We start from the raw sequence: 15,143 nt of genomic DNA on the forward strand, positions 1-15,143 counted from the left end.
CGCACCTGTGCCCACCATGGCTTCACAGGACCGTGTGTGTGTGTGTGTGTGTGTGTGTGTGTGTGTGTGTGTGTGTGTGTGTGTGTGTGTGTGTGTGTGAGCCTCCCCTACTTAAAGGAAGCTCTTCATCTTCCCAAGCAGTCTGTTTGCACAAAGCACAAGTCGATTCATTTATTTATGAGTCGCTCTTATAAACAGACAGTAACCAAAGGGACTCACTTATGCACTGATGAGGGTTATTGCAACCCATGATTCTGGGTTAAAAGACCCTCCTCCTCCCCCAGTGATAAAAACACATGATAAGAAACAGTACTGGTGCTTTACTCTAAGCACAGCGATAAATCTTACATGGTTTTATACTGCAGATACATCACCCTTGGTATTACGAGTCTACTGGAAATAAAAGTGCTGTTTTTCATTTACAAGGCTTCCTATATTGCTACACCTTCCTCATGCTCATTGCTATGGATACCAGTATGTCTTATGCCTCTGATTTATTTAACAGTAATGATTGGAGAAACTGAAAAACAGACTTATCGAAGAAGATTAATTATCAATGTGCCCGTGGATTCATTTGACTTTACTTCCTCTTCTATGTTTAAAATGGAGCATTTTTGGATAGAGATCTGGCCTTTTTAAGTCTGTATAATGCTCTTTCTTATTACAGTTAGTTTGATGGGATATCTGAATATATCATTACCCATCAGCCAGAATGACTGAAAGGCACCATGTTTTAGAATGCTCTAGAACCACAGCGGGGTGTCAGTGGAATTAATAATGTAACCACTAGATGCCTTTTGTTCATATCTACTTGCTATTGTGACTATGCTGCTGTTTGCCAGCTGCACTGTGTGAGAAACAACAACACCCATTACATGGGAAATCAAATGAGAGATTTTCAAAGGTTTTATTTTGAATTGATGGCAGTAAGATGGGATGTAACTTATTCTTGGTACTCTTTTATTCCTCATTTGTCAAGATTTTTTTTTATTGAGCAGCTGAACAGCTGTGTGAAAGATTCATGGAATATATCTCAGAACACTCCCCTAATTCTCAGAGCTGTCTGAAACTACAGAAATCTCCAGATTGTATGCCTCATTATACTTTTTCACATTTTATGCTTTTACTATTTTTATATTACTCTATAACAACCAGGCATGCCAAATATGTCGATGAATGCCTTAAATGACACTTGATAACCCAGAAACTCACACACCAGAAAATGGCAGTTGAACGTGATCAGTTTTAAGACACCCATATTAAAATATGAATATGAATATTGTAATATAAATTGACAAATTATAATTTCCCACTACGTTGGTAGCACCTCTACAGTTAGTTTGAATAACTAATGCCACGCATAATGCATGTGTTTTAGATTACAGCAAAATATTAAGTGATGATAGGCCAAATTGCTAGATATTAAAACTTTTGTATAATATGCAAATGCAGAAGATTAATTATGGCATCTGAGTTAAATCAGTTAATTTCAAAGAAACAGTTAATCAGCATAAACTTTTAGATGAATAAAGCTCCAGTCATTAAGCAGTAAAACTTTCTGCCATCGTCTCTCATCTTCACGTTAACTTCATTAAATGGGCTACATTTTTCCAACATTTTTCCGTTTAGACCACACAAACCACACTGTTTTGTCTGGGCATCATGTCCTTATCAACTCATACAACCAAGCAATGATGTTGTCATTAACATTTAGCTTCAGTGTAATAAACAAAACTACCAAGAATGTGTTTTTGCTGGATAAATGCTTTTAAATGTAATTTTGCTAATCCAGTATATCCTTCTATAGAGGCTGTAACTATAGAGACATTGCTATTCTGTCCGTCACTGCTGGTTGGTCATGCGGTGTGTGTTCTATCTCTCTCCCTCTGTGTGTGTGTGTGTGTTTGTGTGTGTGTGTGCGTGTGTGTTTTTGCTCACAGGTCAGGTCGACCTGTCAGCTTCATGGTGGTGCTCAACACTCCCAGCCCCCTCAGCAAGATCTCCTGGGTGAACCGGCTGCATTTGGCTAAGATAGCACAGAGTGAGTATACACCTTTACCCAAGGCCAGACACCCAGCCAGGCCCTGACCTGCCTTCCGGCCAGGGAGTGAGGAGGATGGCGTAGAAGTCTGATCTGCAGATATGCCCACACATATAGTTGATATTATTAGATGATAGTTATAGATAGCTTTGGATAAAAGTTTCTGCTTAATTAATAAATGTATAGATCTCGTTTTAAAGGTCCATAATTCCAGTCCCATACTGTCAGTGAAATGCTTCTTTAGGCCTTCTGTCTGTTAAGTGTTTAGTGTTCACACACCCTGGATATTTAAAATGGGGAACAGACATAGTGGCCTGGACCAAGCTCTAATCTGTCCCAGCTATTATACATTATATTACAGTATATGTCCCAGCTATTATACATTAGGCAATGTGTTTTAGTCGACGTGTCGTTTTGATCGCCTATTTATTTTTGGTCTTCCGTTTTAGACGGCTCACAGTAATTCAGAGCTAGTCTGTAGTGTTTATTAACTCTTGAGAAGTACAATGACTGTCTTTGGATGTTAAATAGGCTACTTAGACTTTGGCAGTCATGTTTTAAACCCCACCATGCACGCAACTGTAAACGTGAGCAGCATAGCTGCGTACCTGCCTCCTTTCAGCGTGATTCATTATTAGTTAGAGCTAAACGGAGGAGCTAAGCTAAGCCGTGGCCACTGGTTAGCACTCTGGACTTGTAACCGGAGGGTTGCCGGTTCGAGCCCCGACCAGTGGGCCGCGGCTGAAGTGCCATTGAGCAAGGCACCTAACCCCTCACTGCTCCCCGAGCGCCGCTGTTGTTGCAGGCAGTTCACTGCGCCGGGATTAGTGTGTGCTTCACCTCACTGTGTGCTGTTTGTATTTCACTAATTCACGATTGGGTTAAATGCAGAGACCAAATTTCCCTCACGGGATCAAAAAAGTATATATACTTATACTTATACTGTACTTATACATAGTAGGCTAGTCCAGACTCTGGCTAATATTAACAATCTAAGCATAAGTATCTGCATTTCCATTAGGCTATAGTTATAGTTAGGCTATTTATGTTTTGGCCCTTCAGTTGAGTTCAAAATAAAATGGACACAACAAAATAACACTTGATTTGTTTTTCAATTAGTCGCTTAGATTAGTCGAAAGATTAGTGGTTAGGAAATTAGTCGTTAGTGGCAGCACTAGTCCTAGCTAATCAGCATGGTGCTTCCAGAGCACGGAAAGGAGGGATGTAATTTGATAGGCTGGTAAGCTGAAGTATCGATAATTCAAATTAATTTATTATAGCAGTTTATTATCTGAAACTGAATTGGGGACTGCATCTTTAACAACACATTTCTATTTCCAAAAAAGCAACCTTGCATTGCATCGGTGCCCATATTTGTGGATTGCCTATTGCTGTGCTATCTGGCATCTTTGCTCTCCAGTGAATAACACGATGAGGATATACATTCCCATTTGCATTGGAAGTTGGGAAACCTTGTCCTTGCAGAGTTATAATGCTTTCATGTTTCTGACGTAGGCTCTGCCCTAAAGTAACAACTGACTGTAATTATGGACTTGATGATCCATGGCTGAGATAAATCAGGTTAGAGAGGGCAGGGCCGCAGCACTTGTGCATGCTGGAGATTGCAGTTTGTTTCAGAGGAGAAATGTGGGAGCTGTGATTTACGTGACTACGCTCATATTGTTGCATCCAAAATGTGACCTCATTAGATCTCTCTCTCTCTCTCTCTCTCTCTCTCTCTCTCTCTCTCTCTCTCTCTCTCTCTCTCGCTCTCTCTCTCCTTCTCTGCATGTACTTATTGTTTTAATGATAGCTTGCCAAGCTGGGGTATTTTATTTTAGTATCTTATCATCAACTCGTCCACCTCACACTGTGTAATCTTCCTGTCCTGCGTGGTGCAATCTTCATCTCAGTGGTGTGTAGGCCTACATCCCGGACTGCTTTATACAGCTTGACCCCCCCCCCCCCCCCCCACACACACACACCCCATTTAAAAAGCTACCACTGGCGCCGCACCAGTGTGATTGTACTGGACCTGTGTCAACCCGGGATCTGCCTCCGCCTGCCCTTGTTGTTCACAGCTAGTGTCTGGAGGGGGAGCTGCAGCCCCAGTACAGAACCCTGGCCAGCTCTGCCCCCTGCCCAGTACAGAACCCTGGCCAGCTCTGCCCCCTCCCCAGTACAGAACCCTGGCCAGCTCTGCCCCCTCCCCAGTACAAAAGCCCTCCCAGCTCAGCCCCCTCCACACTGGGAGTGCCAGTCTGGCAGTGACCCAGTGGTGTACAGACAGTGTGGAGGCCACGCCATTGGCTCTCAGTGTGTGCTCACAGCCAGAGGCGGGGTAGAGATGTATGTGTGTGTGTGTGTGTGTGTGTGTGTGTGTGTGTGTGTGTGTGTGTGTGTTTGAGTGTGTGTAATGTAGCATCACTACTGCCACACAATGCTTCTCTTTCCTGCCCGTCCATCTTTGTGTCCCTCCAGACAAGCGCATATACTCTTCCACAAAGCAGACTCAGGGGTTCATGGGCACCTCTCCAGACTGTAGAGTCCCTGCTCGTTTCTTCCCTCTCTTTTTCCCTTGAAAACTCCACTGAGGCCTATAACATTCTATACCTTTTCTATTCTGTGGGCCACTTAAGAGAAGTAGTCCGGTCACTTCTTGCAATGAAACTTCATTTAAAAGTGAAAGCAGACGGTTGATCAGATGTGTTCTAAAGAATGTTTGATTCGAGTTCAGCGTGTGTTGCAAACTATTTGTTTATCAGCAAGAGCCACGATGAAATGCTAACAAATAAATTTAAAGAATCATATCATGTGGAGTTTATTTTTCAATTGTGGCAAGTAGCCATGTACAGTAATAAGCGGGATAATGCTCCACTGGCGCGTCGTTATTTTCCAATAATGACCGGTATTCTATACATTATCCCTTACATAACTGTCCAGCACTAAATAGTCCATGAATCCTTCTGTAAGAGCTGAGATCAGGGCCTAGCTTCAATTAAAGAATGCAAATAACACATGTGGAAGAGGTCAAGGCCATTTTTTGCAACCTTTTTCAAAAGTCGGAGCATTAAAAGCCCACATGATCATCATGAATGACAGACATGACAATCAGCAATTGTGTGATATAACAAACTAACAAATAAAATAAGATAAAAATGTTGAAAGGAAAAAAACAACAACAAGGGATGCATTTCTATAAAAGAAAATAAATATATATATATATATACAAAAGACGCATATCTGATTTAATCAACACAAGGATCTTTTATTCCCTCTGCATTGTCATTATGTAAGACATGATTACATCAGAAGAATGAGGGCAGAGAAAATTTATATTTGTCGACACATCTCACTTCTTTCCCTTAACTCCATCCCTACCCTCATCCCTTCCTACATACCACACATCACATCACACACCCTCCATCCACCAGACACCCCCCTCCCAGCCCTCTCGCTTTCACACACACACACACACACACACCTCCTGCTGCTGGATGAAATGACTGCCTCCGTAATTCTCTTTATCACCAGAAAAGGGCTTGTTCCAAATCTACCGTCTGCATTGACAGCATGCCTCCAAATTGCGTTTCACAATAGCCAGAGCGGACAGACTGCACTTGTCAGAAATGCTTTTATGCTGATGTGCAAATAACAGTTGGGGATGGCTCTAAATGGATAAGACTGGTGTTAGATGAGATCAGTGAGTCGCACCAACACCCTACCCAAAAACACAGCCATCATAAATGGCTTTGTCTTGACAAGCATGCTGACGACCCTGTTGAGATGGCAGCCTCATGTAGTTTTTACTTCCCGGTCAAGTCCGAGCCGCAAACAATCCACTCGGTTGACTCTGTTGGCCTTGGACCGCTTGTTTAGTTGTTCTGTTCGGTCTGCCCTTGCCTTGACTCGCCTGTCTTGGCCATGAAAGGAGTTTGCTGGCCCGTCGGTCTGATTTTTTTCCCAAGTAGACAAGAAGTAATCCCACACCTCACTGCACAATATCCAGTGGAATAACATGTAGCATGTTATATTATAGCTACCAAAGAAAAAAAAAACATCCCACACCGGCAACCAGACTTCTGAGATGTTCAGCCAGGTATGAAGAGGCATTCCTCTGAGGAGACTCATTCTCTCTTTCTTTCTCTTTCTCTCTCTCTCTCTCTCTTCTGTCTTTCGCTCACTCTCTTTGCGAGAAGAGCGTGGCGGTTCTGAACCAACCTGGCCAGGATGTCAATTACGCCTTGATTGTATTACGCCCCCACACTTTGCCTTCCCATTTAGCTAAATGTAATTACAAGAGGGGAGATGTTTATGCAATTTCACGGGTGGCCTGCTGTTGCTAAGCCTTGCGTGTTGCGCCTGCGCGCCGGCTGCAGATGCATACTGATACGGGCAACAGCAACACCCACCCCGGGGACAGCCAGGCCACCGCCGGGCCGGCTACTTCCTTCGGGTGCCAGAGAGTTCCCAAAGGGGCCCTGGGTGTGTGTGTGTGTGTGTGTATGTGTATGAACAAGGCAGATAATGGTGTTGAATGTCATAAGTGTAAGAAAGCTCTTCTGTTGAGATTTTGTGTGTGTGTGTGTGTGTGTGTGTGTGTGTGTGTGTGTGAAATGGCCAAGTGAGGTGGCTATGGATGTGGCAGGTGATATACTGAAAAATATAGATTAGAGGAAGCCACATTTTCCACGCTATGGCAGAGGTGGAGTGCTAGGCTAGGCAGTGCTGCAATCAGTTTTGCTGGCATGGAGTGAGCCAAAAACACAAACAAGGCAGCCTCCCCTAGGCCCCAGCCTTTCACGCGTGGTGATTTCATTAACAAGCAGACAGCTTCGGTCCAAGCTCGCCTCCGGTCCTCAGGTAGCGCTGCACGCATGTGCCCGGTCAACTTGGAGCAGCACCAGACTAATTTGGACTGAGGCAGTTGGACACTCTTAAGAAGGATTAGCCCCCAGTGGCCATTAGCACCTCCTCTCAACACCATATACAATGACATGCACTGGACCAAAACACTGCCCTGTTAAAAGCTACACAAGTTTATGTTGTCATGATACTACATTATGCTGTCATGTAGTGTGTTAATACAGTGCACCTGTTTTGGCACACAAGGATTTGAATGGCATTAAAACCTTGTTTATGTTTCTCCTTAAATATGTTTTTCTTAAAGAGAGCCAGAAACTAAAGTCACATATGTTACTGACAGGGGGTGGGGGAGGGGGAGGTGGGAGTGGGAGTACAGTAATGTTGCGCTGGGAAAAACAAAACAAAATAGTCAACATATTTCTGCAAACAGCATTTGTTTTGCCGTGGCCACCTGCTGCCCAGCATGGAGGATGGCAGCAGAAAGGCAGAAACGGTGGCCCCGGGCACAATTAATTACAGTAGTATGCCGAAATGTGCAGCTGTATCTCTTATGCTGAGAAAGAGAGAGGGAGAAAGAAAGAGAGAGAGAGAGAGAGGGAAGGAGGGAGGAAGGAAGAGAGTGGCTTTCACTCTTCCCTCATGGCGCTCTTATAACAGTGCCAGGAGCACTGCTTAATTACTGTGAGAAATCTGGTAGAAAAAAAAAGAGAGAATTAATTGAGATTTCAAAAGTCTGAGTCCGTTCTTTTTAATATCTGGCTGCACATGACCACAAGCAGAGAGGATGGAGGCACATGAGATGCCTCCATAAGGGGTAGCATGGGAGGCAAAACAAATTGAGAGACAGAGAGAAGGAGGGAGGGGGTGTTGGGGTTTATAATTTTTGAAGAGGCTTTGGAGGGGAAGATTTTTGCATGGTAAACAGCAGGAGGGAGAGAGTGAAGTCGGGGAGAGCTGGGGAGATGAAGAAGTCATGTAACTCAGAGAGAGGGAGAGAGGGAGAGAGGGAGACAGAGAGAGAAGGAAAGGGAGTGAGGGCCAATTGCCGGATTTGGCCAGGCCCCGGGTGGGAGCTGAGAAGAGGATGATGGAGGCTAACAGTCAGTTTCACGACAGGGAGGCAGCGCAGAGAGAAAAGGGCTAAACCCCCCCTGCACATCTGCACTATCTCAGCCTGCCTGTCTTCCCTGGCACTCTCCTCTCCTCTCTACTCCTCTCCCTCTATCTCTCTCTCCTCCTCTCCATCCCTCTCTCCTCCTCTCCCCTCCATCTCTCTCTCCTCCTCTCCATCCCTCTCTCCTTTCACCTCCATCCCTCTCTCCTCCTCTCCATCCCTCTCTCCTCCTTTCCCCTCTATCCCTCTTTCCTCTCCTCTCTTCTCCACCCATCTCTTCTCCTCCCCTTTCCATCCATCTCCTCTCTCCCTCACTGCTCTTCTCTCTCCTTCTCTCCTCTCCACTCTTACTCTTCTACAGATCGATATCCTTCACTCTTTTGTCTGACACTCCCCTGTTCCCCCATTCGGAACATGTTTGTATGTGAGAGCGAAGGGTCTCCGATACCTAACACATCTCCTCCTTGTGCTATCACACTCAGCCTCCCCTCTCTCTTACGAAAATTAAAAAAAAAAAAATGAAACGACAGTGTATGGTTTCTATGGAGACAGTAATTACTTCCATGGGTGAATATGATGGAGATATATTTCCACTCTGTCATTGAGGTTCCTTTTTTAGATTGTTTATTACTGGCAACGCTGATAAATGCCATTCGGTGCATAATCCTGGTAATGAGTCCTCCTCACACAATGGCAGATATCAATTAGTGAAAATCACTAGTCGGAGGTATTGAGAGAGAGCTCCTCTCATAATCCTCAAGTCATTTTGTGGCATAGTTAAACCGTGGCTTAGTTTAAGGTTTTTCATCCTGCTACTATATTACACTGTTTAATACAGACAACTCTTACTTCCGGGCTTTGCCAATGCTTTCATTCAGTGCACCATTGAGCATGTTTACTGATCTACTGTCGGAAATCATCTGTCGGAGATTTGAGTCATGTGCTGGGCTATTCAAATGCCTCTAAGGCCACACGCTTGTCAACACCCATGTCGACATGTCACCACAGCTGCCACAGCTGTGCGATTTTCATCTTCTTCTTCCAGCTCGAAGATTATCTGAAAATCCCCCCCCCCCCCCCCCCCATACACAAATCTCTGTCGTTTTTTTTATGATGAGTAAACATTAGCATGAATTCAATTAACAAGCACCCGGCTCACACATTGATCCCCTAGGCACATCAATGGCGAGGGCTCATTTAATTTGTCTGTAGCTACTATGGCTTTGTTGCCAAGCCCTGATAGACTAGCCGACTCTGCAATTAATCAACCCTGAAAGATTTACGGCCAGACCCCGGTTCAATGCTAGTTAAAAAACAATCCGGAATCGCTGCGTTCCCACCGCACGAGGTGAGTGTTTTGAAAGATGGGGTGTATTCACATGTGTATGGGAGACGATGAGTCTTATGAATAGCGCAGGGTAATTATTTAGCATGACAAAACAGAGCAGAACCCTGCCGCATCCTTCCTGCGCTTGCAGGTGTTAATTACCAAACAGAGTACGAGTGCCGCAGTGACTTGGAAGAGGAGGAGAGGGAGGAGGAGAGACAAGAGGGAGGGAAAAAAAGAGCAAAAAAAACACCCACCTTCTCGTCAGCAGAGTAAACAGATGAAGTTATCGAGGCCTCACAGTGCGTTCCTGAACTACTGGTGACTGGCAGAGACTCTTAAGTCATCGTCAGGCGAAGGCATCTGGTTGCCTTCACCGCCAAGGCTGTAGCACTTTTTTTTGCACGATTCAGCGAGTCTTCCGACGAGCACGTTTGCCACCTCACCCGTGATAGATGAATTCAATTATGAATTGGGAGGGTATTAAAAGAACATTAGGTAGTGAACAAAAAGGGACATGGGCCTTGCTAATAGTCTTCGGGCTGCATTTGGCAGCTAATGCCCATACCAGGACCCCAAGGACAGCTGCAACGTAAATGTGCGATTATGCTTTGAGGCAAAACATCATCACTGAGTCTCCGGGAAAACACTCAATCTGAGCAGGGTGTTTTGTGTACCAGCAGGCCATCGTACAGTTTGTGCCATTTCAGATGCCAGCTCATGCCAGATTGGCAGAGAGAGATACACAGTGTGTAATACCTGTCTTCATCAAAGAGCCTCCGAAGTTTGTCGTTCATCTGCTCCACTCTCGGTTTAGTTGGCATTCATAATTTATGGATTGGAATTCTTATCTTGAGGAGCCTGTTTCCTGCGTCACAATGGTTGCCAGCTCCTGTTGGTGTTGTTGTTGACATTTCTGTGTGTGTCAGAGGAAGCAGATGTTTCTACGTTGTTCAGGTTTGATTTGATGAGGTGCTAAAATGGCAGGCGGTGCTGTCGTGGTGTCGTTCATTGTGAGAGAGGGTGAACGACACAGTTGAAGGTGCGGAGGAATATCGAGAGTGAGATAAATTCAAGTCCACTCTGTGTCTCTTTGTCCTTTCTTTCTCTGTGTCCTTCTCTGTCTCTCCTTTCTCTCTCTCTCTCTCTCTCTCTCTCTCTCTCTATCTCTCTTTCTCTCTTTCTCTCTGTTGCCCATTCATTTATTCCCTCTGCCTTTGTGTTCCTCTCTATATGTCCTCATGTCTTCACCCACCACCCTTATCAGAGTGTGCCTCCAACTTTAATCTCACATCCTGACAGCACTTACTCTTGTTTGCTCATCCTCTGATAAGCCGCCAACTCCCCCACCCAACCACCCCCCTCGCCAGTTTACACCGCAACATTAGGCACAGTGATGGTGGCTGCATTATTAATGAAGTGTGCTCTGTCCGTGTGTGTGCCTGTGTGCGTGCGTGCGTGCGTGCGTGCGTGCGTGCGTGCGTGTGTCTGTGTGTGTGTCTGTGTGTGTGAGGGTGCATGTGCGTGTGTGCGTGTGTGTGTCTGTGTGTGTGTGTGTCTGTGTGTTTGTCTGTGTCTGTGAGTGTGCGTGCGTGCGTGCGTGCGCGCACTTAGCAGGCGCTTGGGCTTAATGTGGGATTGTGGTGCTGGGCTGCGGAGTGCTCTGGCTGGCCTCTCTGGGTCCGGGGGGCCGGGGCATGGGGAGCAGGGGATCTTGGGAAGGAGCGTGAACAGAATGCATTATCCCTGACTCATTAGCGCCAACGGCCCTCTCGTGTGCACACAAACACACATGCACACACTCACACACACACACACACACAGATAGACAGGCAGGCTGGCTGGCAAGTGCCAAGGTGTGATGGGGGGTCGGGGGATGTTAAGTGGAGGTTGGGGGGTTTGGGGGGGATTTGGGTCCCTCTCGATACCCTCTCATTCAGGGCTGGCACAGGGACATTGTGTTTGCTGTGTGGATTCGGGAGGGCAGGCCGAATTATTTGTCATCATTAATGGATATCAGACTGAAGGTCAGGCCTGGACTCACACTCATGCTTGGGCGGAGTGGCTACCTAGTTTGTTACCTTGGTGAGTAGCACTACACACACACACTCACTAACAAACACACACACAGGCAATGATCCATTTGAAAATGCAACGCCTGCCTTGGGGTATTGAACAGCACTCTGTGGCACTGAACGCGAGGACACTCGTAAGGCTCCAGTGACCTGTGGCAAATAAAGGAGCAGCCCGAACGCTGTCTCGCTAGTTATGCTAATTCAATAATTAGCTGTCCCTAATTCCATGATTCCAGGTGAGATGCTTAATCAGAAGCCCCGCTGACCTGCCGCAGCCTCCGACCAATAACCTGGCTTCAATTACAGTAGCTTAATAATAACTGCCTCTTTTAAAAGGAGGCTTGTTATAGACTGATAATTTAAGGCACAATGTGACATTTTCCTCCGGTTGTGGGGCCATGCAATAGAAAATGATTTTTTTTTAAATATTATTTATTCATATTCATATGTATACGTGTGACATGGAGAACCTATCAGAGGGGCTATTGTAGTGCTTTGCTGGCCCTCTCTATTGCCAGTGTTTTGGCTAGGGCCCTGGGCTGCTAAAGAATCAGGGTTGCGGCGTGGTTGATTAGGCCTACATGTACATGATAAAAGGACCTGCTCCTTATGTACATAGCTGCAGAGCTGGAGTGCTTATAACATAAATTAGTTTTTTCCAAATGATGATGCCTTCGAAGCTAAGGCGAAAAGGTTTATCATCTTCCCAAGCATAGTTCAGTCTAAAATAGATACAGACACAAAGACGGTAAACGATTCAGTTATCCTTCTTCAACTTCGGTGTCCTTTCCTGTTTTCTACAGAATGTCTAACAAGCTGTGCGGTGTAGGAATCTCATGCTCAATGATGTCATGCATAAACTTTTTGCCTGGTTTATTGCAATATTGTTAAAAGTAGCAGGTTTGACCTTAAAGGTATCTGCTCAGATCACCAGCAAAATCTGATAATCTGTTTTTTTTCTGTTGGCAGCTTGTAAGGTTCTGTACTCTCCTGTTATTAGATGGAAGCATCGCATCAGTCGAGTCCAGGCAGACACACTGTATAAAAAAAGGAAATCAAAGAACTAACTTCTCAGTCGACCATTAAGCGCCTGAAACGCCCTGATGTAGCAGTTCTAAATTGGCTGTGTACTCTGGCGCGCACGTCCTGTTAAATGAAGCCCATTTGAGATGTATCAGGGAGCATCGCTCTAAACTCCACTAATTGGCCCTTAAATCTCTTGCGCCTCCACCTCACTTGTCCGAGCGAATGGCAACCAAACAACCCCTTTGCTGTCAGACGCTGCCGACTCAGACCCCTCTCTCGCACGCCACCGTCCCCACCAGCCAAATGAGCCGTCTGCATTACAGGGCTATTTTGTTTGGGAGAACGGGTGACGGGTCTGAGATCGGTATTAAAGTCTGGGGCTTGTTGCACCTTGACGCATATACAATAGACCGAGAATGTAAATGGAAACAAACAGTTTAATTGCCCAACCATCCCACCTCACACCACCACCAAAAACATCCCCTTCGGCCATGATTGGGTAATTACCGAGCGGCTGGAGAACTCAATGTCTGGCTAGTCTTGTGATGTGCAAAAGAGGTAGTACTTCTTAGTAGTGTTTGTGTTTGCGTGTGTGTCTGTGAAGTGTGGGGGTATCTGAGATTTCCTTAGGCGTCTCCTCAATTACAGCATTGATTCGTTGAAATTTTAGCTTTTTTTGTATTGTATCGTGTCTCCTGATGGCTTGTTCAGTCTCAGGAAAGCTCATTAAGTTTCACTAAATGTCTGCACTCAGTTTCTCTTTCCCTCCATCTCTGCCTTGCTAGATGAGCAATAGAGGAAGTGCCATTTACCTGGTGTCACGAGTGTCACACAATTGAAGGTGACATTTAAAGCATAACGACTTTGGCTGCTCTTAGAGTTGAGAGTACTTGGCTAAAAGCCTGAAAAAATGCTGATATTGTGTCTGAAGGCTTCACTATTTGTTATTCTATGTGAATGTGTAAAGTATGTACAAAGTAGAAAAGTGGAAAAATATACAGGTAATTAATAGCTTCAAATAAACTTCACACAGTGGTTGGACATTAATTAGTAAATACATGTATTCTGTATGTCTAGTTTAAACTACAAAACACCTCTTCCTACTGCCAAAGGTCATCAGTAGCTCAACATTTCAGAAACAACACTAGCAATAATAAAAGCAAAGTATTTTTACATTAGCAACAAGTTCTGTTGTGACAAGAGCAGATAACAACATTGCCATAGCAACAACAGGCACTGTACATGTAGCAGGAACGAACGGCGTCTATAACAAGGGCCTCTTTCTCTCACCCCCCCCCCCCACTCTCTTTGTTGTAGGGGAGGAAAACACTCCTGGTTGGCACTGCGAAGAAGATGACGAACGAAGCCGGGCTCCCTTCTGGTGCCCGCTCCTGGCCTGCCGCGTGCCCGTCTTTCCCGTCAAAGCTCCCGAGCGCAAGGTTAGTGAAATATCGCCGGCTGCCTCCATCGTGCCTTCCTCTGGCCACCGGAATCCATCTTAGATACCCCCATACACCCCACCCCACCCCTCCCTTCACTACCCAACGCCTCTCCAGCACTCAATCAATATTGGCCCTCGACCAGCCAACGAGCAAGAGCTTTATGGCTTTTCTTTTTTAAAAGACAATCCGCCATTTGCCGAGACACAGTTGTATATTACTGCCCAGGCCAGACCTTATCCAAAGTCGGTTGTTCCTCATCAGACGGGAAATTGAAGCCTGTGTTGCAACTCTACTCTACTGTGCATGAGAGAGAGAGAGAGACATAAAGAAAGATACTGTACACAGGAGGATTTTGCTCGAACACCAGCAAACTTGCGGAATTACAAGGTAACACGGAACTATCCCAGTCAAAGCCGTCCGTGTGCGGAGAGGCGATCGATGGCGCCTGCCCAGCGTGAAGGAGCCCCTCATAGATCAAACGGTGAACTTGGGTGAGAGACAGACTAAAAGGGTTTCGGCGTCCGTCAAAAAGGTATAAAATCAATTTTGTGGCGTCTGGAAGATGATATTTTCTGACTGGGCCTCGCCCTGTAATGCGGTTAGCGGGGCCCAGAGATCCGTGGCGGTTAGGCAGTGCTGCGTTACCACAGCCACTCGAGGGAGGATGTTATAAAGTGATCACGCAATTACCTTAATGACTGCAGGACACCCGAGCATAAATCAATGGGACCACATTAGATTAAGCTCCCACACACACTCTAGCCCTGGCGGATGGCACTGGGCTACATGGGGAAGGGTTTAATAGAGGGTGGAGGTGGTGGAGGGAGCCCATCTGGACCAGCTGCAGGCCACGCCTGGGAGTGAAGCTTGACACTCTCTCCTCTCCCAAGACTTGAGCCAGAGAGTTGTATATATTTAACTTCCCAGCCCCACTTCACCCCCTGCCTCGGTGCCTCCTTGCACTACTCCTGTCTCCTTGCACAGTCTCCTGTCTCCTTGCACTGTCTACTGTCTCCTTGTACTACTCTTGTCTCCTTGCACAGTCTCCTGTCTCCTTGCACAGTCTCCTGTCTCCTTGCACTGTCTACTGTCTCCTTGTACTACTCTTGTCTCCTTGCACAGTCTCCTGTCTCCTTGCACAGTCTCCTGTCTCCTTGCACTGTCTCCTGTCTCCTTGCACACCCACCAGCCCACCCCCCTCTGTCTCTTTTTCTCCCCCTTCCTGCTGGGTGGAGGCTTGCACTTATCTCCC

The 15,143-nt window shown here is 45.8% G+C and overlaps 1 protein-coding gene across 5 annotated transcripts in view; it reads left to right on the forward strand.

Moving 5' to 3' along the window:
* The window catches only part of arhgef10la (Rho guanine nucleotide exchange factor (GEF) 10-like a), a 143,656-nt gene that overhangs the window by 66,983 nt on the left and 61,530 nt on the right, over positions 1–15,143 (forward strand). For all 5 annotated transcript variants that reach the window (XM_042090703.1, XM_042090706.1, XM_042090705.1 and 2 more), the window contains 2 exons: positions 1,941–2,041; positions 13,767–13,888. In XM_042090703.1, the coding sequence (XP_041946637.1) occupies positions 1,941–2,041; positions 13,767–13,888 (223 nt within the window). The remainder of the gene's footprint in view (positions 1–1,940; positions 2,042–13,766; positions 13,889–15,143) is intronic.

This window comes from Alosa sapidissima, chromosome 4 (assembly GCF_018492685.1).
Source record: "Alosa sapidissima isolate fAloSap1 chromosome 4, fAloSap1.pri, whole genome shotgun sequence".
NCBI classification, from domain to species: Eukaryota; Metazoa; Chordata; class Actinopteri; order Clupeiformes; family Clupeidae; genus Alosa; species Alosa sapidissima.